At 36.5% G+C, this 25579-nt stretch overlaps 1 protein-coding gene across 4 annotated transcripts in view; it reads left to right on the plus strand.

Annotated features, from left to right (window-relative positions):
• Positions 1 to 25579, plus strand: part of CWC27 (CWC27 spliceosome associated cyclophilin) — a 230147-nt gene that overhangs the window by 135135 nt on the left and 69433 nt on the right. The window contains exon 12 of one of the 4 annotated variants that reach the window (XM_079918334.1): positions 14323 to 14368. The exons of the other annotated variants lie outside the window; for them this stretch is intronic. Within the exon in view, the coding sequence (XP_079774460.1) occupies positions 14323 to 14363 (41 nt within the window). The 3' untranslated portion in view covers positions 14364 to 14368. The remainder of the gene's footprint in view (positions 1 to 14322; positions 14369 to 25579) is intronic. 4 annotated transcript variants of the gene reach the window in all.

The raw sequence follows: 25579 nt of genomic DNA on the forward strand, positions 1-25579 counted from the left end.
GGTAAGCGAAATCCCTTGATCTGTGCCCATCCTGTTCTCTAGAAAACTATATGCAGAGTCCTCAGGATCTGCTATAAAACAGATTTGAAGTCCTTTCTTCCATTATTTCCCCAGATTCCATTTTCTCCCCCAGCTGCCCTCATGGATCCTTGACCACAGCCCACCCTTTCTTGTCTATGTCATATTGCTTATGCAATTCTATTGCACCATTCTTCCACCATTTTAGTCTACGGAATTTTTGTCCTTCATGCCCCAACTCAAACACTCCACCTCCTACGAACCTTTCCCAAACTCCCTTAGACTCTAATCAAAATTCCATAAAAGATGTGGTTACTGGTTCACCAGTCTTCATTTCTAGCTCCACACCTCAGACACGTTTCAAAATACATTTCCCTGTATATCTCAGTGAATTTCTTTGATACTTACTATATTCTGCCCTGTATTAATCTTATATATCAATCTATATCATATATACTGAAGGCTCACAATAAATATTTCTTTCATTGAATTAAACATAATTGCAACTAAATATACATAACTTTTGAAACTTTAAACCATTTATTTTACTCAAGACAATATTTTAATCTTACTTTAATAAGGTATTTTATAAACTCTTGACTCTATATCTTAGATATTTAGCAATGATCTAATAAACCAAATACATAGTCAATTCCTAGTAGTCCACAGGGCTGATATTATTTATATCATATAAACCTTTTTTTCCTAGGCTTGCTCTTTCCTTTATATGCATTAGTATTCTATATTTGATTTTCTGTTTATTAATCCATATTTATTGAGTACCTACTATATTTTAAACATTCGAGGTGCTGAGGAGGAAGCAAAGAACAAAATGATGAAGTATCTGTTCTCATGGAACTTACATTCCAGTTGGGCATGGGGTGAGTTGGGATAGGCAGTAAAAGAAGTAAATATACAATATAATGTTAGGTAATGACAATTCTACTAGTTTTAAGTTGCCAGAAAGTTTGTTTGTTCGATCGTTTGTTTGTTTTTTTAATCTCTGTGTTGTAAGAGTAGTGTTGGAAAGGAAATTATTAGATGGCAGACTTCAAATAAAAGAAGGAAAAGAGTATATTATACTACTTCCTTCACAGAGTTATCTCACAGAATGTCTTTTCAGTTTCTTTAAATTTCTCACTTTTTAATCTCTCTCTGAGCTGGGATTCACCACCATTTTATATTATGAGCAGTCAGCTTCCTTTGATTTTTTTGCTCTAAAAAGCAAGAGGCATTCCTAAAAACTGTTCTCAAAGAATGGTGTTTTACTCTGTAATATCAGTGTTTATTGGACATTAACCTTTAAGTCACTTCATTCTTTTAAGTACTTAGAATGGTGAATAGAATTCTTTAGATAGTTGATATTACTACCAGCTTAAAATAACATGTAGATATAATGTGTGCATATAATCACAAATATGCATATTTCTAATTCAGACTTAGCAAGTGCTGTATTTTTAAAAACTCAACTCTTCATTGAGTTGATATGTTGTTTGTGATTTTATGGGATAGATTAAAATTTTTAGTTCAATAATAAAAAGATAGCAGCAGTTTTGGAACAGTCATATCATTTAGTACCTGGCAGGTGTTCCACTAAAATAGGGGAAAATTGAAAGAATTTACTTTTTATTGACATCACTGGTTTTAATGTAGGTAAGTGTACTTTACATTATTAAACTCAAAGCTGAATAAATTCCAGTACAGAGACTGTCATATTTATATTGTTCATCTGTTCTGGGTTCTCCACGTGGCCTCTCCCTGCCAAGCATTTTGCACAGTTCTCACGTCGCAGTGTCAACCCTGCCTCCCTGCCCCAACTTTTCACAGATTACCTCATCTTTACTCTTTTCAAAAGACCATCTGATATGACCTCCCTTAAGTTTGCTCCTCTCCACCACAGGATTTGTTTCCCCACATATTTCTCCAGACTGTCTTTTGTCTCAGAACAAGGTGACCCTAATTCTTTTCACGGCTAACCACCCCTCTACCCATTTCCACAGTCTTCAAGAACTTTCTCTTCTCCTTCCTTGCTCTTGTGCAAAAAGTCTCTCCATATCCGCAAACTTTTTTCCCCTTTGTCTCACATCTGCTCATTTCCCCTCTGATCTTTATGATAATGTTTTAACTTTGTTTCTTCTGTGTGCTCCCTTCCAAATTTTGCCTTCCACTATTGACCTAGTTCTGAAAAGAGTAGTCTTAAATCCTGCCTCCTCTTTTTACAACTTCTAATTATTTCTTGGGATCTAGGTTCTTAACTACAAAACTGTACCAAAATTGTCCTTTTCTTTTTTAATTGAAGTATAGTTGATTTACAATATTGTGTTAGTTTCAGGTATACAGCAATGTGGTTCAGTTTATATATATATTTTCCATTATAGCTTATTACAAGATATTGATTATAGTTCCCTGTGCTATACTGTAAATCCTTGTTGCTTATCTATTTTATGTGTAATACTTTGAATCTGTTAATCCCACACTCCTAACTTATTCCTCCCTGCCTCCCTTTTCCCTTAGTTAACCATGTTTGTTTTCTGTTTTTGTGAATCTTTTTCTGTTTGTGAGTCTGTTTCTGTTTTTATATTCATTAGTATTATTTTTTAGATTCCACATATAAGTAATATCATATAATATTTGTCTTTTTGTATCTGACATACTTCATTTAGTATAATATTCTCTAGGTCCATCCATGTTGCTGCAAGTGGCAGTATTTCATCTCTTTTTTATGGCTGAGTAATATTCTATTCTGTATGTATACCACATTTTCTTAAGCCAGTTGTCTGTTGATGGGCACTTAGGTTGCTTCCATGTCTTGGCTGTTGTAAATAGTGCTGCTATGAACATTGTGGTGCTCTGCGTTTGTCTTCTGGTATGGTTTTGACTTTGGGAAATATACTCATATTCTATGTATTTTAAAAATTAAATCAAATCAACAAGCAAGGGAAGGAAAAAAAGAACTAAAACTGAGTGTAAACAGAAACAAATAAGCCCAACTATATGTCAAATGAATAACATTACACTGATGAGGGAATAAAAGAAAGAGAAAATTAATTCAAACTTTGAACTTAGTATTTTGACTATATTATCTTTGGTCTGGGGGGGAAATGAGAATAGCAAACAAATCTTGAACTCTTCTTAGTAGGTTTTATTTTTGTTGTGCTATAGACCTACTAATTATAAAAGTATGTTTATGAATGAGAAATTTAGTAAATGAATGCATATGTTGATACTGTAGGGAGCCAGAGTTCTCATTACAGAAGAAAGGAGATAAAAATACAGAATGAAGGAAGATCAGGAAACACTTTGGGGGAGGAATTGGATTTGCATAAACTCATAATTTCATATATATATGAAATTTCATATATACGTGTATATACATATACACGTATATATGTAATTCCTACTTCCGATTGCTAAAAAAGGCCTAAAAGCAGAGAATCAATAGCAATGAGCATACCTGGCACCCACATATTGGTTTCTAATACTATTTCCCACTGAAAGGAACCAGGGCTCTTTGGAGAAATGGAGTATTCCCAAGCCTGGAACACCTGTTATGCAGGCAAGTGTCAAGAAGTCATAGGAGGCATCTTGAAAGGTCCCTCCCCACTCCCAGGTCAAATGTGGAATAACTTGAGCTGCAGCTAGTTGAGGATATACAACTCAAGAACACAAAGATAAACAACCCAATTTAAAAATAGGCAAGGACTTCCCTGGTGGCACAGTGGTTAAGAATCCGCCTGCCAATGCAGGGGACACGGGTTCGAGCCCTGGTCTGGGAAGATTCCACATGCTGCAGAGCAACTAAGCCCAGGCACCACAACTGCTAAGCCTGCACTCTAGAGCCTCCGAGCCACAACTACTGAGCCCATGTGCCACAACTACTGAAGCCCGTGTGCCTAGAGCTCGTGCTCCGCAAAAAGAGAAGCCACCGCAATGAGAAGCCTGTGCACCGCAACAAAGAGCAGCCCCCTCTCACAACTAGACGAAAGCTCATGTGCAGCAATGAAGACCCAATGCAGCCAAAAATTAAAAAAAAAAATAAATATAAATAAATAAATAAATAAAAATGGGCAAAACCTTTATCCTAAGAAGATAACACAAGCAGCCAGTAGATGAAAAATGCTCAACATCACTAGGTGTCAGGGAAATGCAAATCAAAACCACAATGAGATACTACTTCACACCCGCTGGGATGGCTATAATTTTTAAGTGAAATGAAGAAAGGGAAGGAGGGAAAGAGGGAGGGAGAAAGGAAGAAGAAGAAGTGTTTGGCAAGGATATGGAAAAATTGGAACTCTCATACATTGCTGGTGGGGTTGTAAAATGGTGCAGCCACTGTGGAAAAAATTTAACAGTTCCTCAAAAAGTTAAGCATTGAATTACCGGATGACCCAGCAATCTCTTTCCTAGGTATATACCTAAGAGAATTGAAAACAAGCGTTCAAACAAAAACTTGTACACAATTGTTCACAGCAGTATTATTCATAATAGCCAAAAAGTGGAAACAACCCAAACAAAACAACCTAACAAAATGTGGTATATCCATACAATGAAATGTAGTTCAACCATAAAAAGGAGTGAAGTACTGATTCATGCTACAACATGGATAAACCTTGAAAACATTTTGCTACATGAAAGAAGCCAGACACAAAAGGTCACATAGTATATGATTCCATTTACATGGAATGTCAAGAATAGGCAAATCCATAGAGACAAAAAGATTAGTGCTTGCCCGGGGTTGCAGGGAGATGAAAATTGTGACTTATTGTTGAGAGTGTTTCTGCTAACAGGTACCATTTCTTTTTGGGGTGGTGGAAATGCTCTGGTATTATGTAGTGGTGATGGTTGTACATTATTATGATTGTACTAAAAACCACTGACTTATATACACTTACAGGTGGTGAATTTTATGTGAATTTTACCTTAATAAGAAAATGTAAAAAATAGTAATTTAGAACAGGAATGAAATTTAAACTAGTAGGAAAAAATTAAAATCTGTGGGTCCATAATGCTGTAAATAAATAAATAAATGCTTAGAAGAGAAGGGAAATCTCCTCCTTGTAGTCAGATGCCAACCAGTAGATGTGAAAGGAGTAGTAGAATTGGAAAATTAGTATTTTCATAGTCAAGATTGGTTTGGCCAGAAATTATCAAAGGATACTAAATATAGGGGGAATATTTGATGAAGAGCAGTATATTTTCATGATCTTAAAGTATCTCCCCACTGATTGCTTATTAGTTGCAATATGAAATATATACATTATTTTTCTCTAGAGTAGAGAAATAAGATATCACCTTGACTGGCTCATCAGAATTAACCTCAGCAATGAGGGGCACCACATATCTCCTAACAATACCCTGAGACGGACACGAAGTCCCTTGTATGGCTCTAGCTAGGGATGCATAACCTGAATGCTAATAAGGGAGCATCAGACAAACCCAAACTTGTTTTTTGGGTGTTTTTTTGTTTTGTTTTGTTTTTGTTTTTGGCTGCATTAGGTCTTCGTTGCTGCGCACAGGCTTCCTCTAGTTGCAGCAAGCAGGGGCTACTCTTTGTTGCAGTGCGTGGGCTTCTCATTGCAATGGCTTCTCTTGTTGTGGATCTCGGGCTCTAGGCGCGCAGGCTTCAGTAGTTGTGGCTCGTGGGCTCTAGAGCACAGGCTCAGTAGTTGTGGCACACGGGCTTAGTTGCTCCGCGGCATGTGGGATCTTTCTGGACCAGGGATCAAACCCGTGTCCCCTGCAATGGCAGGCAGATTCTTAACCACTGCGCCACCAAGGAAGTCCACCCAAACTTGTTTATTAAAAAATCAGCTGCCCTGTATTCTTCCAAAAATGTCCATATTATAAAATACAAAGAAAGGCTGAGGAGACTCAAGAGACATTGAATTAAATGTAGTACATGATCTTGGACTGGCTCTTGGAACAAAGGAAAAAAATAACACTAAAAAAGGACATTATTGGGGCACTTGACAAACTTGGAATGTCGATGGTATATTAAAGTATTGCATCAACATTATATTTTCTGAATTTGATAACCATGCTTTAGTTACATAAGAGACTACCCTTGTTCTTGTGAATTACAAACTGAACTATTAAGGACTAAAGGGCCATGATGTATGGCAGGTAGGAGGTGTCAGAGCCCTGATTCAACTGATGTATGTTCTTAGCAAATACACACTATGCAAACCATGTTCAGCAGAATATGAACACCTTCAGCTCCTCTGGATATTGACATTTTTCTCCAAAGTGGTTTTACCAACTTATACTCTCAACAGCTAATAGAAGTGTTTCTTAAAGTTCTTAATTTATAAAATTAAAAGGCAACTCATCCATTAAGTTTTTTTGGAAAGTTTACAGACCTCTAAAACCTGCATGTCTGAAAACCACTTCCTTACATGACACTGTTTAGAGGAACATGCTTTATAGAATCTTAAGGCTGGAATCACCACTTCCTTACTTGACACTGTTTAGAAGAACATGCTTTTATAGGATTATAAGGCTGGGATCCTTGGCCTTTAAAAGGCCTAGCTATAAGACGTTTTCGTGAATTCATCTGGATCCAAACTCTTCTATCAACCATCCAGGCATGAAATCTCAGTAACCTTTGATCACTCTTGTCTCTCCCTTACCTTTTCCCCTTGTCTCACCCTGATTCCTCACTCTGCCTGTGCCACGTTCAGCCAATCAATAGGGCTTATGTACTCACCCGTTGTGGGATCTCTCATCCGTCCTGTTCTAGTCCTATAGGCTAGTTCAGGTTCTTAACACATCTTTCTTGGCACTGTTATAAGAAACCTAAAGTGGTCTTTTCCTCTAGAATCTCCCAGAAGTAATCCATTCTATATACTCCTACTAGAATGATCTTCTTAATATAATTACTGTATTATTCCTCTGCTCACAAACCTTCCATGGTGTATTACCTAAGTATAAAATCATCTGCCTCTGTTATCCATAATCTTGCTTTTAACTGGTTTACCATCTTATTCCCTATTACCGCCCTGTGTTCTATCAGTAGAACATAGATAGTCTGGGGTGGAGCTGAAGAATTTGCATTTCTATCAGTTTTCAGGGGAAGCTGATACTGCAAGTCCAGTCTGGGTACCACACTGATAGGTGATGTAGGTCCTGGCATGGGGTATTACAAATGAGCTGCTCATTGGATATATGTTGAATAGAATTAAATCTCTTTTTTAAAACCTAGAAAAAAGTGATTTTCCAAAGGTCCCAGGGACTAAGCATTCAAATCATAAGAAATGGTTACTTCTTTTGAAAATTTTAAACTTACAGAAAAGTAACAAGAACAGTACAGTGAACCCTTGTACATCTTTCACCTTGATTTGCCTGTAGTTTACATTTTCTTACATTTGCATGTGCTATATGTATGTATATATGTGTGAATGAATAAATGCATGTATACCTAATGTCTTTTTCTTGAACTATTTGATTGTCCCTGCTGCACTATCAATTAGAAGTATGACTTTACAGAATTCTCAGATAGATGTGGGCTTCATTACTCTGATTTGGGGGATGGGCAACCTTTGGGAGCTGGGCAAGTCATTTCTGAGCCTCAGTTTCCTTACCTATAAGATCTGAGTATAATAAACAAACTTGATGTAACATATTAAGTAATATATATAAATTACCAATCACAGACTTCTTAGCATAGCAAGCATTCAGCAAATATGACCATTTTGCAGATTATCAAAGCAGTTATTTACATCTGTAGGTAAATACTTTATTAACAAGTTTGTTAGTATGTTGAGTATAGTGTACTAGATTAAAGCACTTTTAAGGGCGGAAAGTGTATCTTCTACTAATAAAGAAAAAATTGGCAATAGACCTTTTTAAAATAAATGGACAATATAAATATGTATACATATATGCTGTATAATAGCATATAATATATTTAAGGCAAAGTTAGTTATATCTTCATTACAAATAAATCCATAAATTAGGAATCATAGTTTTACATGCATCAAAAAATTGATGAATGCATGTGTTATTTGCTGTCAGAATGTGCTTGGTCAGCCTGTTTTTAGCTTTTATGCTTGTAACAAGTTATGAAAACATTGGCTTTCCACAGTCAACCAAATATTTGTTTTGCCGCTACTTACTCATTACTGTAGACTAAATAATTTTTCTTGCCGTCAGCAGCATAAATATGGTTTTATTCCAAGCTTTGGATACTTCAGCTTTAATTTTATTCCTGTGCATATAATGCCACATGTGTGCTCCTATGATAAAATTGTAAAGGCTTTATCTTCTGTTGTATAGTAAAGGAACTCATTATACTCAGGTACACAAAAATGATTCCAGAAGAAAAAGATAATGGTTTATCTGCTATAATGAAAGGAGGAAGAAGTGTGCTGGCATGGAACAGAGAAATATAACTCTTCTAAAGAAAAAAGCAGACATTGAAACTCTTAAATGTTTAAAACAGGGCATCCTGTATGCTTTTCAATAAAAACTGGTGATAGCTGTGGTAAAATGTTTCATCAGTATGATTGCACTCCTAGGTCAAAAAAAAGATGGAGACAAGGGGAAAAAATGAAGTTAATGAATAAAACAAATGTTACCCCAGATCATGGCCCTAGATGTGTCTTACTAAGGAAAAATATAAGGATTATATAAAATATATTTATTTTCAATTTATTTTTATAAAGAAATTGAAGAAATTATCAAAATATTCATATGGGACAAAACATTTTATAATTAACATTCAAATAGTGGCAAGCTTATTTTCACAGTCTGCAAAGAAGTTCATTGCATTTCACAGTCTGCATAGAAGTTCATTGCTAAATCTGCCTCAGCTTCTCAACATCCTGTGCTTACCCCTATCTTACCACTTAGAGCAAGGGAGTGTAATTATCTCTTTATTTACTAGTGTATATCATTGTACAGTGAGTTTCTGAAAAACATGGCCCATCTTGATCATTGTTCATTTATTCAACAAATACTCATTGAGTGTGTACTATGTGCCAGACACTCTTTGGACACTGGATACACCAGGTAACAAAATGAAGACCTCTGGAATCCTTTTAAAATGTATAAATATATCAAATCATCAAAATGTACACCTTAAATATCTTACAATTTTATTTGTTAATTATACCTCAATAAAACTGGGGTGGGGGAGGCAAAAAAAGACCTCTGCCTTAATGGATCTTTCCTTCTACCCATATTTGCAAAGTTGCTGGCATATACATTGTAGATTTCCCTTCACAGTCATAAGATGTCCACACCAACTCTAAGCATTGTATCTTCATAAAATAGCATCCAAGGCAAGAAGGAAAGGTAGATATAAAAGGCATTTCTCATCTTGGACCTTTCTCTTTATGGGAAAGAACATCTTTCCCAGAATCCCCTACCAGACCTTCCTTTACATATCATTGGCCAAAACTGGATCTACTGGACTACTCTGTCAAAGAGGAGTGGGATTTCTTAACTATAAGCAACTAGAAGAAAACATCTCTCACCACAGCTATGAACTCATCTGCATCTGTGCCATTTGCTTGCCTGTCCCCCTGTAGTTGTTCATACTCCTAGGCCAATTCCTCCACTTGTGCACTAGATCCTGCTGCCTCTTACCTACTTGCAGATGTCACTCCAACAGTTCTTTCCTTCCTACACCCTCTTCACTGGATCATTTACCATCAGCATGAAAATATGCAGTATTTTCTCTATTTAAAAAACAAAAACAAAAAAAACAAAACACCTCTCTTGTCCCCATAGTTCCCTCCAGCTACTTCTCTTTAGCTCTGTTCCTCTTTCCAGAAAAATTCTATGAAAGAATGTACATGCTTGCCATCTCTAATTCCTCTTCTGCCACTCCCTCTTAAATTTACTCATTAGACCTTCATCCTCACAAGTCAACTGCTTAGCCCTTTTCTTAGGTGATCTATCACCAGCATTTTGCACTATTGATCACTTCCCCCTCTTTCAGTCACCTTCTTAGCCTTCAATTTCTTCTCTCTTTTATACTTACTTCTTTGGGGTGTCTTTTAGTCTCATGGATTTAAATATCATCTAAATGCTAATAATTTGCAAAGTGTTTAGTAGGCATCTTAAATTTACCATGTCCCAAATTGAACCCCTGATCTTATCTCCCAAACCTGCTCCTCTTGAAATCTTCCCTATGTCAGTTAATTTTAGAGTCATCCTTGACTTCTCTCATTCTTTTATCCCTCCCATCCTGTTGATCAGTTAATCTAGGATATATAATCTGACCACTTCCACTGTTACCACCCTGGTGAGAGCCACAATCATCTCCCACCTAGATTAGTGCATTTGTCTCTTAACTGATCTCTGTTTCTACCAGTGGCCTCTGAAAGTCTGTTCTCAACATAGTAGCCAGAATGCTCCTTTAAAAGTATAAGTCAGATCTTGTCACTCCTTTTTTTTTTTAAAACCTACCAGTGGGTTTCTTAAAAGCCAAGCCTTAGTGTTTGTCTACAAAGGTCTACCTAATCTGTTCCCCCACCTCCTTTATACCTCTCTCATTTCACCTACTTGTAGTTCCCTTTCCTTCACTCTGTTCTAGGCACAGTAGCCTCTTTGCTGATCTGAGTACATGTTTGGCAGGCTCCCTGCCTCAGGGCCATTATACATGCTCATACCCTATCTGCACTGCAGTTCCTCCAGACTTCCATATGACTCATCCCCTTATCTATCAGGTCTTACCCTCACTGAGGCCTTTTTTGACCACCTCTGCGTGGCACTCCCTTATTGCCCTTCCCTACTTTGTTCTTCTCTGTATTATCACCTTCTGATAGACTATATGTTTTACTTATTTATTGATTTCTGTCTTCCCCACCAGAATTTTTGTCTTTTTTCTTTATTATTATCTCCCTAGTACTTAGAACAATGTTTGGCATGTGGTGGGCATTCAAAAAAAGATATTTGGAAAATGAGTGAGTGAAATGAAAGATGTAAGATGAACTAACTGGCTTAAAACAGTCATGATCTGTCCTCTGATACTAGGCATTCTGTTGCCTAAACCAAATCTGGATTTTGTTAGCAAAAAAGAAGGTAGAAGAATTATTACTTGGGCAATCAACTGTGTCTAACACAAGCCCATACTTGTGAATCACTTAGTGCCTTTTTCCTTTTCTCCTCCCCCTCATTTCTCTCTTATAAGAACCCATGAGGAAGGTAGGACAGGTGGTATTTTGCACAGGAAATTATGGCTCAGATAAGTTAACTGATTTTTCCCCAAGAGCACCAACACACTGGTAGGACCTAAATTGCCTGACAGGAACTGCAGTCCTCTTTCCATAGTGGTAATAGTCAATATCTCGTACAGTATTTTGTGGAGTACTGTGTAATCCTTCATGTGAGCCAAGAGAGCCTTTACCTCCAGAAAAGTGATTATGAATCTACCTTTTTCTTTGCCTATTGTCTCAAAATGGAAAAAACAAGAACACTGAATATTTAATATGAGCCTATTCTTTTCTATATTTTGGATTAAAGTACTTTTGTAATAATTTATACATTAGTTACTGATATCTTACTTACTCTCAGTATGTACTTTTTACATAATGGTATACAGAATATGCTTTGCCATCAGATTCCTCCATATTTTGCCCACATTTCGATTCCCTTCGCTTCCCCACCAGAAATCATCTCTTCCAGCAACTATTCAAGCACGAACCACAGTAAAAACATTCCAAATGCTAAATAAAATTGTTACTTTTAATCAGTCAAGTAAGGTGAGCAGGCGTAATTGTCACCTTTTTCGGTTAAGTAGTAGAGAAAAAGATATTTGTAAACTCTTTCACCTAGAAGGAATTATTTAAAATATTCAGATATGATGAGATACCAGTACACTAGCTGTGTATATATGCATAGATATATACCATAAATTTGTACATATAATATAATGCATAACATAAAATAAATGCATATAATATCTAAAACTATCTTTTTAAAAAATAATTATTTATTTCTGGCTGTGTTGGGTCTTCGTTGCTGCGAGCAGTCTTTCTCTAGTTGCGGCGAGAGGGGGCTACTCTTTGTTGTGGTGCGCTGGCTTCTCATTGCGGTAGCTTCTCTTGTTGCGGAGCAGGGGCTCTAGGCACACGGGCTCAGTAGTTGTGGCTTGTGGGCTCTAGAGCTCAGGCTCAGTAGTTGTGGAGCATGGGCTTAATTACTCCGCGGCATGTGGGATCTTCCTGGACCAGGGTTTGAACTTGTGTCCCCTGCATTGGCAGGCAGATTCTTAACCACTGTGCCACCAGAGAAGTCCTAAAATATCTTGAATGTGATTTAAATGTGTGTCAAATGTCCCTCTTTGGCATTTCAAAATGCATTTCTGAATTTTGTAGCTCGTTTTGGTGGACATCAGGGCCTTTATTTATCTTTGCATTGTGGTTAAACATGTTCGGGTTCATAAAACTTGTGAAGAATAGTGTGATGGACATTCAGGTTTACCATTCAGTGAAGAAGACACAGTGACTGCCCTTATGTTCTAACATGAGATTACAGGATGGAACAGATGAAAGCAGTTGGGGTCTCTTGGTCTGGGACTTGAGAATGAATACATCTATGCTGAGTTTAAGAAAGATGCTTGTTGAGACTTCCCTGGCGGTCGAGTGGTTAGAACTCTGAGCTTTCACTGCCAAGGGCCCGGGTTCAATCCCTGGTCAGGGAAGTAAGATCCTGCAAGCCATGTGGTGCAGCCAAAAAAAAAAAAGGTGTTAATTATTGTTTCCATTTGCCCTTACTAGCTTTTACAATTATAAAAGTTACCTATTTGGGGTTTTACTTCTTTCCTGCAGTTAGACAAGAAATTTCTTTTCCCTCTGATTTTTACATTGGCATCATAGGCCTGTGGTTTTTGATTGGCATGATGAGTAGTCAGGCCTCTCCACTGACTAGGACTTAGCATTCTTATCTTTACTATTCTTCTGATGCTTTCCCTGCTGATATAAAAGGACCAAACATAATCTTGCATGAACTAGAACTCAATTCAGTTGCTAGTATGCTTATCTATGTGGCCAGATATTATTTCCTTTAGATTTATATTTTTCATCTTAGTGTTTTTGAGTGCCTTCTTGTACACATTGGCCATTTATTTGAATTTCTTTCTTTGATCCTTTGTTTTCTAAAAACTGAAATCATTTTTTATATCAGGAACCTGTGATAGTCCATTTCAGCCATGTTTTCATATATCATCTTACTGCTACTTCCAAAAAAGGAAACATTCCCTCCAGCCAGCAACTGTTTCACCTTTTTCCTCATCAGTAGGGCTGGCACCAGTTCAAGTTCTGTCAACATTGTTCCATCAGATAAAGCTGTTGGTAACATAAAGGATGAGAGAAGGTGGTGTGTGTGCACCTGATTTAGGCACCAAAGAGCGGGTTAACAGCATTCTCCTTGCTCCCATGTTAGCCTGAGTGCCTGTGCTCTTGCTTGCAGTCTAGTCTAATTTAGCTGTACCTTAGTGCTGAGAGTGACACTTGCCCATGCATGTATCAGCATCTGTCTGATAATAGTTGTCATTTGGATAAGAACTCATGCTTTCTGGTTTTCATTGACAAAATGGTTAATAATTAAGCGTTTGTACAGATCTTTATATAAACATCATTTTTAATAAGCTAAAAGCCTAATCAGAATATAAGCAGTATGTCTGCAATCTGTTATCATCTGTACTGTTTCACTAGTTATTAACAGAACTGGATAAGCTTCACTTTTAGAAAATGTTATGCAGCATGGAAAGTTTCATTTCATCCAACAAAATGATGATCTTCCAGAAAGCAAGAAAAGAAGTGTCAGACAGAGCTATTCCCTATGGGTTTCCTCTCTTTGTGGAAAGAAATCTGGCATTACATGTAAAGTTGTTTTTAGATTCAGGAAAGGACTTTGGAGAGAGCCTTATAAAACATATCACTGTGTCCCAAGGGATAACCCTCATTCTGAACATTACCAGTCAACCATGCTGAATCACATTCTAGTTATATGATCAGTTTAGTCGTGTCAAGTCGGAAAGGATTTAGTTAAAAATCTCCAAACTCTGAATTCTCCCCATTTAGTATGGTCCCTGCCATTCTGCTAAGTGCTCAGGGATGCACAGAGTTTCCAGGCAGTTGCACCACCTTTATGACTTGTTTCATCTTTACCCTGCTGCCCTGGGCCACTCGCGAGTCTCTCAAAATCTTTTTATCCTGTTAGCTTAAGTCTTAAGCTAGAGGCAGGCCTAGACAGTAGGTTAGAGGTTAGAGCAGGGGATTTCAAACTGTAGCCAGGAGTTCACTGGTGGATCATGAAATCAGTAGTGTATCTTAATCAACATTTTTAATTTAACAGAACGGCACAGACCAGAAAACATCAGAGTGCATCACAGGTAGTAAGGGTAAATATTGTTTTATGAAATTTTGAAATTTTTTCCTTATGTTTAGTAACAATGTGAAATTGCCTTTTTTGTAGGTAAACAAAACAATAGAATGCCATTAATTTCATATGGTTTAACCTTACATATATAGTTTTATATATTAGCTGTGTATACCAAACCTATATATGTGTGTAGAGTTCAGATGAAAAACTTACTTTCTGTGCTAAGTCATGGTCCAAAAAGTTCAAAATCACTGGGTTAGAATAAATGTCTAATAGCACTGTGCTAAGCCAGGAAAAAAAACCCACAGAATGCTTTTCCCTGGTTCTAAAATAGCTAGCCTCTGCTGGGTAGAATATGACTACTCATGAGATACAGATACTTTATAATTAATAATCATACAGTATTAATAATTAGTAGTCATAATTAAATAGTATTCATAATTAATAGACTTTTCAAGTGCTAACTTTCTTGTACAGATGAACTATAAGATTTAGAGACATTCAGAACAGTGAGAAGTACTGTAATCAAAAAAGTTCCCTGATTGAGGGAGGTGAAATAAAGAAATGGGTCTGACTGGACGAGAGGGCATATTCTTATAACCTGTTTGCCTCTGTAACATGAGTTAAGTAGTTTGATAATTTATAGAACCTTGAAGAAACATCGAAGAAGTAACCTGTATAAGGGAGAAATCATGAATGGTACATAATTTTGATGAAATAAGATTAGAAAACAGTGTCACTTTGAAAACCCCTAACTTTAATTTGGTCATGGACCTAATGTTGGGAAGACTTTTGAAATCTCACTTTAGAGCTTATGGTACCTTACAAAACAGCTTTAATTTTACTTAGTGGGTATTTTTTGTTTCTTTTTGAGATTTGATTTTTCTTTTAAGAAATTTGGGAAATGTAGAAATTATAACCTCATGGAAATTTATTATTTTACTTAACAAATAAAAAATTTAAGATTTCTTAAAATGAATGTGAAATCCATGACCTCGGGGATAATTATTTTGGAAACTGTTTTATTGTCTAGATACCTGGAGGTATTTTTAGAGGAAAACATCATTTATCATGTATCAATGAGGGATTAGTGTTTGCATATTTTTCTGAATGAAAAGAATTAGATTTATCTCAAAATATTGCCATATCCTCAAAATAAATCTGTTCTTTGTACATTTCTCTTGCAAATTCCACCTCTTTTACTAAGGTTTCTAGTCCACACCTTTTGTCCTACCGTGACCATTTTAGCCACAATTTTTTCTTTTAGGCTATTTTAACAACCTGCTAGCACACTGCCAACAGATCTCTGTTGCTAGTCTCAGATCCTGCCAATACATTCTGTGTGTGGCTTTTCTTAAATACAAACTTGATCGTGTGTCAATCCCCTTCATAAAATTATTTAACGGTGTCTCATTTCCTACAGGATAAAGTCCTTTGCATTGCCATACAAGGCCCTACGCGGACTAAACTTTGCCTGCCACACTAGTCTCATCTCTCACTATGGATCCTGTGCTTCATACAGGCCAAATTTTTCTGCATACCAACCTATTTCCCACCCCAGCCTCAGTATCACAGCTCCCTCTTCCTGGAATGCTTTTTATATGTAATGGATTTTGCCTCCATACTCAAGTTGTTACTTAAGATCATTTCTCTAAGATGCCTTTCCTGATCTCTCCTTCATCACTAGATCAATGGTTCTTAAACTTTTCTGCACATTAGAATCACCTGGAAATTCCAAAGCTCAGGAAGTGAGACTCAGGGTCAGTATTTTTTGAAACTCCCCAGGTATCTGGTCAAGATGGTTTAAATATTCATCCATATCTTCCTATAGTTATTCTATTATTTTGTTTTTACTCTTAATTCCTTAACCCACCTGAAAATTATTTTAATCTGTGATGTGGAGTGAGGATATAAGGTTTGTAGTTTAGCAGGTGAAAGATACAAATTACCAGTTACCAGTGCAGCATGGTATATATTCTCATGGTCTGAGGGACCAAAGGAAAGGCAATTAAATCTAGAAGGCAACATAGCTTTCTAGATACACTAAGCCAAGAGCAAGATCATCAGTTATTGAGACCGTTAGTCTCCAAAAAAATGTTTTATTACACCTGTAGAATAAAGATTTTTGTTTGTTTATTTTATTTTTAAGTTTTATTGAGATATAGTTCGTATACCATACAATTCACCCATTTAACGTGTGCAGTTCAGTGGTTTTTAGTATATTCATAAATCTCTCCAAACATCACCACAATTTTAGGACATTTTCATCATCTCAAAATGAAGATGTACCCTTTACTATCTCCTGCTACAGCCTCAGCCTCCCCTCCCTCAGCCCTAGGCAACCACTAATCTACTTTCTGTCTCTATAGGCTTCTCTGTTGAAGATATTTCATATGAATGGAATCATATAATATGTGCCTTTTTGTGACTGGCTTCTTTCACTTATCACCATGTTTTCAAGGTTCATCTGTGTTGTAGGATGTATCAAGCATCTCATTCCTCTTTATGGTTAAATAATATTCCATTTTATGGTAATACCCATTTTGTTTATCTCCTTGTTAACTGATGGACATTTTGGTTGTAAAATAAATTGTGAACACTTCCAATATATATTTTAAAAATGTGTTCATGACTCATATGTAGGTACTACTGAATGAATATATTAGGTACTATATATAACATACACAAAAAATAATAGTTTAAAAGATAACAAAATATAAATAGGATTCTTACTTTTTTTTTTTCTCACCTCTCAGTGGGTCATTTGTATTCTAGAAACCTCTCACTTTTACAGATTTTTGAGGCTACTGGTTCAGGTGAGCGAGTCAGCTGAATAAAGGTGTTCTAGACAGAAGATGCAGTGCATGCAAAGGCATGGAAATGAGAGAAAGTATGGCACCTTTTCATGTCTTGCAAGTTGTATGTCTGGGACATAGAATAGAAAGGAATTTTCATGCAGTCATTTTTTACCGTCTCCCTCACTGTAATAATTTAAGGTTTAGTGAAAGAATATCTATATTCTCTTTCTTACATATGTATAAATATGTATATATGTGTATGTGTGGGTATATATATATATATATGAACACCTAAGAAAGAATATTAAATAAAAGTTTTATTCTAATATGTAAGTCTATAGTTTTATTATTACAGTTGACCCTTGAACAACAAGAGTTTGAACTGCACAGGTCCACTTATACATGGATTATTTTCAATAACTGCATCCTACAGTTCTACACGATCTATGATTGGTTGAATCTGTGCAGGTAGAACCACGGATACAGAGGACCGGCTATAAAGTTATACTCGGATTTTGAACAGTTGGGGTGTTGGGACTGCTAACTGCCCACATTGCTCAAGGGTCAAATGTACTATTTGGCAGTGTATATTAGACACTATATTATGATACTTTCTAGAAACAACCTTATAGTTTGGGCTTTTTTCAAATAATCCCAACCAAGAATTAAAAGCATTAATTTCCTATTTACCACTCTTTTCTGGTTTATTTCTGAACATCTTAGTTGCAGTATTTTCTGTGACTTAAGGAGATGGGCTGAGTCTGCTATAGGAAAACAACATCAAAAATAAGTCCTTTGTACTTTCCCTTCTATAAAACCCATGGAGAAGTCCCTTACACTTTATTTCATATTGTGCTGAGTTGCATATGAAGCAAATATAGAAGAATAATTGTTTGTTCTTACCAGTTTGGCTGTGGTTGAAGAGAAAATGGTTGTAATATTTATTCTGCTACAGCCAAAGACTTTGCTAGTCTGTGGTATCTTGTGAAGATTCTGGGCAGACTATTGGGATAGAATCCAATCAACTTAGTTTCTCAGAAATATTTCTCAAGATTGGCTTGCTTATTTTTCTATTATTCACACTCATTATTCTGGGTATTTTAACGGCATATCACAGTGATTAATTTACTACATTATATACTCTTTTTTAAAAAATACTTTTTATTTATTTATTTCATTTTTGGCCTTGTTGGGTCTTCGTTGCTGCGCACGGGTTTTCTCTCTCTAGTTGTGGTGAGCAGGGGCTACTCTTTGTTGTGGCACGTGGGCTTCTCACTGCGGTAGCTTCTGTTGTTGCAGAGCACGGGCTCTAGGTGCGCGGGCTTAAGTAGTTGTGGCTCGCAGGCTCTAGAGCGCAGGCTCAGTAGGTGTGACGCACGGGCTTAGTTGCTCTGCCACATGTGGGATCCTCCCGGACCAAGGCTCGAACCCGTGTCCGCTGCACTGGCAGGCAGATTCTTAACCACTGCGCCACCAGAGAAGTCCGACATTATATACTCTTAAGGCAGTAGTAATTAATACTGAGTTTACCATCTAAGAAAATAGAGACCAAGCATTTGTGAGGTCGACTCAAGCCTTTACTCCAGTGAGTGACAAAGCTGGAAACAGAATGTAGAGTTGCTAACTAAAAATATTGAACCCAGTCCATTTAATGTGCTGGCTTTCTTTTATGACTAAGCCAAAGATTTTTTAAAATTAATCAGTGAGAATGTGTCTGTAATTCTGTTCTAATCCAAAATAAGAGGGTGAGAAATTTTCCACTTCACCAAGAAAAAAGTGTAAGATTGCTTTGGTAACGATTTCAGTTTATGAAATTAATCAGACAAACAAACTGAAATAATCCTTCTTCATTAAAAGATTAATTAATGCCATTTGAAAACTTAGGCACGTTTTAAATCATTTTTTTTAATCCAGCAAATGTGTTTTTGTACCATAGAGTTTAGATACTTCAACTTTAGTTGATAAACCACCTTGATGAGTATAATATTTTGATTGTTTCCTGATCATTTTTTGGCTGTGGGTACCATATAAGAAATGTTCAGGGACATTAAGCCTAAGATAGCACCTAATGATTACAGCTCTTCATGGTTTGAGACAAAGAAGACCAGTTTTTCAGCCTACTCTGCTTTGACACACTACCATTTCCCACTCTCAATTTCTTTCTTTAAGAATCCACTTTCCTCTGAAATATCACTTTCCTTTTTTAAAAAATGTATTCATTATAATAATATTTTATCAAATGCTGGAAAACATATAGGCACTATTTTAGGCTCTAGACACAAAATGGCAAATAAAGCAGAAAAGTCCCTGCCCTCAAGAAACTCACAGCTTGGATCCAACTTTGGCACCCTTTTCAGTGACAGCTCACTGACATTCACTCATCACATAACTTTTTTTAGTTTTCAGTTTTTTCCAAAAGGATAGGTTTCCAAGTTTAGTTTTCAGTTTTTTCCAAAAGGATAGGTTTCCAAGTGTAAGGCCCTGGTCTTTCTAGTGGCAGCTACTTCCTTATTGTATTTAAGTGATGTATTATTGATAAAGCATTTAGAATGACTGGCACATGGAAAGCACTATTTGTATAAGTGTTAGCTACAGGTAGAAGATAGGAGTAGCAAAGCATTTTCCATCCTACCAGCATGCCAGCAGATACTGCTTATTCTTAAGCAAATTCAGAATTGTAAGTAAGCCTCATAATAAGAATGCTACCTTGAACATTCAAATATGGAAAAATACAAATTGTTCTGATAATGCATGTCACAAAAGGATTTTCCACATTTCTTCCAATTATAAGTTTTATTGGTTCTTTGAAAAGATTTAATATACAGAACTATGTTTTATTCAAACAAGTATGTTAATAAAATGAAAAATATTGTGTCTACTCTTTGCTTCTTCAAATGAGATTTAATCATTTGCAGGGAACCATAGCTATAAGTAGCTTATAGACATAAAATATGGTGCCCTGTATTCTCTGCCAAATAATACCTCCTACTTATATAACATGAATAGTTTAAAAATCCTGTCACATGCCTCGTTACATTTAGTTCTGTAACAGTCCTGAGAAGTAGATTAAACAAGTATTATTGTGTCCATTTTTCAAAGAAAGAAACCAAAGTATTAAAGATATTTTGTACTCACCCTAACTTAAACAGTAGATTTGAGGAGTCAGATCTTCGGTCCAATACTCTTTCCGCTACTGTATAAAACTGCAAAGCATTGTTTCCTTTAAAAATAAAATAAAAGAAGCCACAAGCAATATGACCTGTTAGCATGAAGCCAGAATCAGCAGACTGAGGACTGGCCTACAATTCACAGCATTACCACTAAGATTGAGCAAGGTGACCCCCATCCAACTCACCCTCTAACCCCAGGTTCCAGAAGGCATATTTGGACACAGTCAACTTCAGATGAAGCATAGTTTGATTACCTTTTTTTCTACCCTCACTTCATCTCAAGATGTAGCTTGTTAGAGATATCATTAAAGATGGGGGTTGGGGAAGAAGGGGTAAAATCTGAACCAGATTATAGAACAGTCTAGGCAGGTAAAAAAAAAAAAATCTGAGATACTGAACAGAGCCAGAAACACTGAGTATGGTCCTTTCAAATAATGCCTCATATTTTCATATTTAAATTAGAATATTCTGATAGATGTGGGAAATTTATTTTACCAGGATATTTTTCAAAGTTTCTTTCTAAAATAATTAGGGAGAAATTCCAACAAGATTTGGGGAGTCGGTTTCTTTCTTTGTCTCTCTCTCTCTCTCTTACTCACTTGCCTTTGCTCCATTGGTCACTGAACTTGGGAAAAGCATTGTTTTCATTGATTAAGAGAAGTATGGATGTCAGGAAACTTGGCACTGTAATTTTATTAGCTAACTTAAGCTAGTACCTTAATAAGAAAACACCCTTTAAAAAAATTCTTAGAAATGAGTTCAAGCAACACAACAATCTAGGGTAGTTCAGCACACTTCATTTCATTTTCTAAAAGGCTCACAAACACTTGTGACCCACAAGGTATATAGATTGTGGCTCCTCCTGTAACCAAAAGTAGGGTCCGGTTGTTCACCGCTCAAAAGCCAATAAAAAAGCAAGGTTGGTGGAAAGGAAAGTTTGCTTTATTTCGGATGCTGGCAACCAGGGGTGGAGGGTGCAGGGAACACCCGTCAGAGGCCGACTCCCTGCCCTACAACCAGTGGGCAAGAGCTCTTATAGGCTGAGGGAGGTGGCTACAGTCAGCTCTGACAGGCATCTTGAAATTGGTCATGGGTGGTCTGATCAGCCTCATCTTGATTGTTTGAGGTACAGTTAGTCTTCAGTTCCAGGGTCGGTTTGTTTCCAGTTCTTCGAGGCAAATTCTCGGAATTGTGACAGCTTCTGTCATGGCTACAGCCTGGTCATCATGTAGTTAACTCCTTCCACCTGACGGGGCTTTTAGTCTCTGTAAGACAGCTCACAAGTTCACAGGATACGGCTCAATATTATCTGTAGCCCTTGAGAAGGAACTAAAGGCCCTTGACTTTGCTTACTGACTAAACCATTATTGTTTTGTCCTGTTTGACTGCTTTTCTTTGCTTCTGCATTTTCTCACTTCTCTGATTAAACTTATTCTTTGGCTAAAGTTCTTCCACAGACAAAAGGCAGGCTGCGGGCATGGTCATGCAGACCATAGGGCCCTGCTCCATTTCACTCCTTGCTTCCCCTAATGAAGTTCAGATTCCTTACATGATCAGATTTTTATCTTATTTTCCCTGTTCCCCATTTTATTTACCCATTCTTCATTTTCACAAAACATTTTTCCTCTTCCTTGTGTGTATCCTGCACTATGTTGCTTTCATGCTTTGGTTATGTTGTCTCTTCTACCTGCTGTGGCTAAATCTTATTTCTCCCTTAAGGCCCAGTTATACTGCCACTTCCTCCACCCAACTTTCCCTCTTCTCCTCTGCATAAATTTTATAAGTACTTTATCAGGACCTCTCATATGTCATTTGCACCACCACACAGTTAAAGAGTATGTCTTATCCACTTTCCAGCCTATAAGCTCCTCCACATCAGAACTGCCTTTGTGTCCCTCACTCTCATACATAACAGTGCCCCCCTCCATAACTGTCTGCAGTATAATAGGGTAGAAAAGGCATGGGCTTTGAAGTCTGACGGCCCTGATTTCAATTCCTTGCTCTATCATTTATTAGCCATATAACCTTGGGCAAGATACTTAACATCTCTGAACCTCTGTTTCCTCATGCATAAAATGGAGACAATAATACTCCTTCTGTTGTTACAGCATTAAGTTAAGTGAGAAAGTAGGCAGAGAGTTCCTAGTATTGTATCTCAGACATGCTAGGTCTTAAAAACTGGTGATGGTGCTGGTAGTAGTGGTCGTACTTGTATTTTAGAAGCCACTTTATTGCTTCAGTTTCCTCAGTCACATAGAGAACAGGAAGAATACTCTGACATACCACACATGAGGACTATTTTGAACCAGTTTGGAAACCCTCATAATTATTTGAAGAAAAGTATCTCATGAGTTTATTACAAAATAATAGAACCCTCCTTTAAGTACTGTTAGCAAGCATGATATTCTGCAGTGTTGAATTTGCTAGGTTAACCATAGCCTTAGGTGATTTTTAGATAGCAATTCTTTCTTTAGTGTTCTCCTTGATTGGCTTCATGAAATCTTTATATCTTGAAGAATTCGGGGCTTTCTTCTTATTGCTAAAACATAGAGTATATAATTTGTAGGCTCCACACCCAGAATGACAGGGCAACCTAGGGATGTTGTCAAAATGGCCATCAAACTACAAGAATTGTGGGTCACACCATATGGAGAAGTACAAAGCGTGCTCTGTTGAGGGGCCTGGGGGCAACATCAATCAACCTTGTGCTGGTCTTGAAGTCCACGTGAGGGGGAATGAGGTAAAAGTGAACAGGAGCACAGACTACAGCCAACAGGTGGGAAGCTGGAGCCCCCAGAAGAGAAGCCATTCATGTCCCTCAGTACCTATTTATATATTGTAATTGTTTCTTGTGCTCATTATTAATAAGAATGGAGAAACATCTGATAAAAAGCTTATCAGAGAGTCTGTACAATTAAAAACTTCATTAGTAAAAGATAAGACAATTAAGCCTAATTTAAATCAATTTAGTGTTTAGTGTTCAGAACCTGTTTTTACCAATCTAAGTTCTCTTATCTCTTAATTCATTAGATAAGTTCACTTAACTTTATTTGAGTTGATTTTTAATGTAATATATACTTTGTGGTAATTAATTTATGTGATGTTATGACTATAAGTTATTACCAACATGACTGCTATTTGAATTATAAACTCAACAAAGCAATGTATAATACTCTAAAAAAAGGCAAAATTTTGTATTTGGAAAGGAGTGGAGCTTTCAAAACAAGTTTTTTTTTTAATTACTAATATCTTAAGGGAAAGTAACAAAAGTAAAAATTAAGAAAACTTCTAATTAGAGAACTACACCTATATTGGATATTCATGCCATTTTATAAATGGTCACAGTGTACTGTAAATGTACGGTCAGCCCTCCATATCCACGGGTTCCCCATCCACAGATTCAGCCAACCTTGGGTAGACCATATTCTGGGAAGAAAAAAATTCCAGAACGTTCCAGAAAGCAAAACTTGAATTTGCTGCACACCAGCAACTATTTACGTAGCATTTACATTGTATTAGGTATTATGAGTAATCTAGAGATGATTTAAAGGAGATGAGAGGATGTACAGGGGGGATGTACATAGGTTATATGCAAATATAAGGAACTTGAGCATCCTTGGATTTCAGTATGGGCATTGGGGGTCCTGGAACCAATTCCCCACAGATACTGAGGGACAACTGTATAGAATTTCAAAGTGATTGTTAGATTGTAATGACATATATCTGCAGTGATTATGTACTACAAAGAGAAAGTACACATAGCAGTGTATATAGAGAGGAAACAACATTGGGTTATCAAAAAATCTGGTTTCTGATATTCCGAGCTTGGCATAATCATTTAACCTCGCTAAGCCTCAGTTTTCTCATCTGTAAAATGAGCAAGTTATTACCCTCTAAGAACTTCTTAGTATTAATATTTTTGTCTTGTGATTCTGGACATATTCCTTTTGTACTAAATTTAAAACTAGATATGAACTATCATATATTCACTAGCCAGCCCTCCTGGAAGTGCCTAATGGAAAATACAACTGAAAATCAGTATTTTTATAGTTTATATTCCAAAATGGAATACAGTCTGAAAATGTGGATAAATTTACCTGTTTTATAACTTGTTACCTTCACATTTCTCAAATCAGCTAATAGAAAAACACAGAGGAAAATATTCTATATTACTTTCTTTTGAGAATTATTTTAAACTCCAAAATAACATGAAGAAATGAGGCTAGGATGAACAACAGAGAAAGAAAAATTAAAAATTTGTGTAAATGTAGACAATTCCACTTAACGTTCGGTGCTGAAGCATACTTCAGTGTTCAATGTTCAAGCATATTATTTCATGTAGTCCCTAAATTATTTAACCAGTTTTGACTAATTTTCATGAAGCTACAGAGGCTTATTTTGACCACCAGATGGAGCCAGCATTGTTTGATTTGTAGAATTAAAAATATGCTGAAAATAAAAATAGGTTAAATGAAATTAATAAATTGCAGATTTCTTACTTTAGTTCATAGTACAGAAAAAATTAAACTTTTAGCCCAGTCTTTGCCTAAACTTCTGCCTACTCTTCATAAATGTGCATATAGATACCTCCATTATATAGTTTCTTTATTGTGAATTAGTTTTTATTTGAGCAGTTTCATTGGATAGAGAAACCAGTTTTCTTCTTATTCACCTTTTAAAGATATCATCTAAACACTTTCAATTATCTTCAAAACAAAATTAGTACAGGTTCACTCAATAAATATTATGGATTATAACTATGAATATATATATGTAGGCTCTCATTTTAATGTCACAGAATATTCCCACTGTTATCATTTCTATAATGGATTTTCTTACTAAAACAAACCAAAAAACAGGCATTTTGACTGGGGTGGAGGATATGTAGTTTAGCCCCAGTAGCTCCTCAAGGAGATGAAGCCTCAATGAATGGTTACATTTATTCAATGGCTGCAATGAATGGCCGCAGCTCTTACAGGGATTCTACTCAGAAAGCTTAGTGCTCAAGGGCTTAATCAGGGATAATTGCCTTCAAGTTGACTTTTACTCCTCTCACCTCTATTTAATAAGTGTCAGAAATCATCTAATTCCTTACAACTCAACTTAATTAGGCAGCTATCTACAGAAAAAGTATTTGTACACTAGGGGACCTAACCCCCTACAAGGCCCTCAAGGAGCCATTCTATCCAGCAAGAGCTATAAGGCAGCCATGCACACTGTTGTAATTTAAGATCTAAAAATGATCACTCTGTTCATTTGTCC

Source organism: Stenella coeruleoalba (genome assembly GCF_951394435.1).
Source record: "Stenella coeruleoalba genome assembly, chromosome: 3".
In the NCBI taxonomy this organism is placed as follows: Eukaryota; Metazoa; Chordata; class Mammalia; order Artiodactyla; family Delphinidae; genus Stenella; species Stenella coeruleoalba.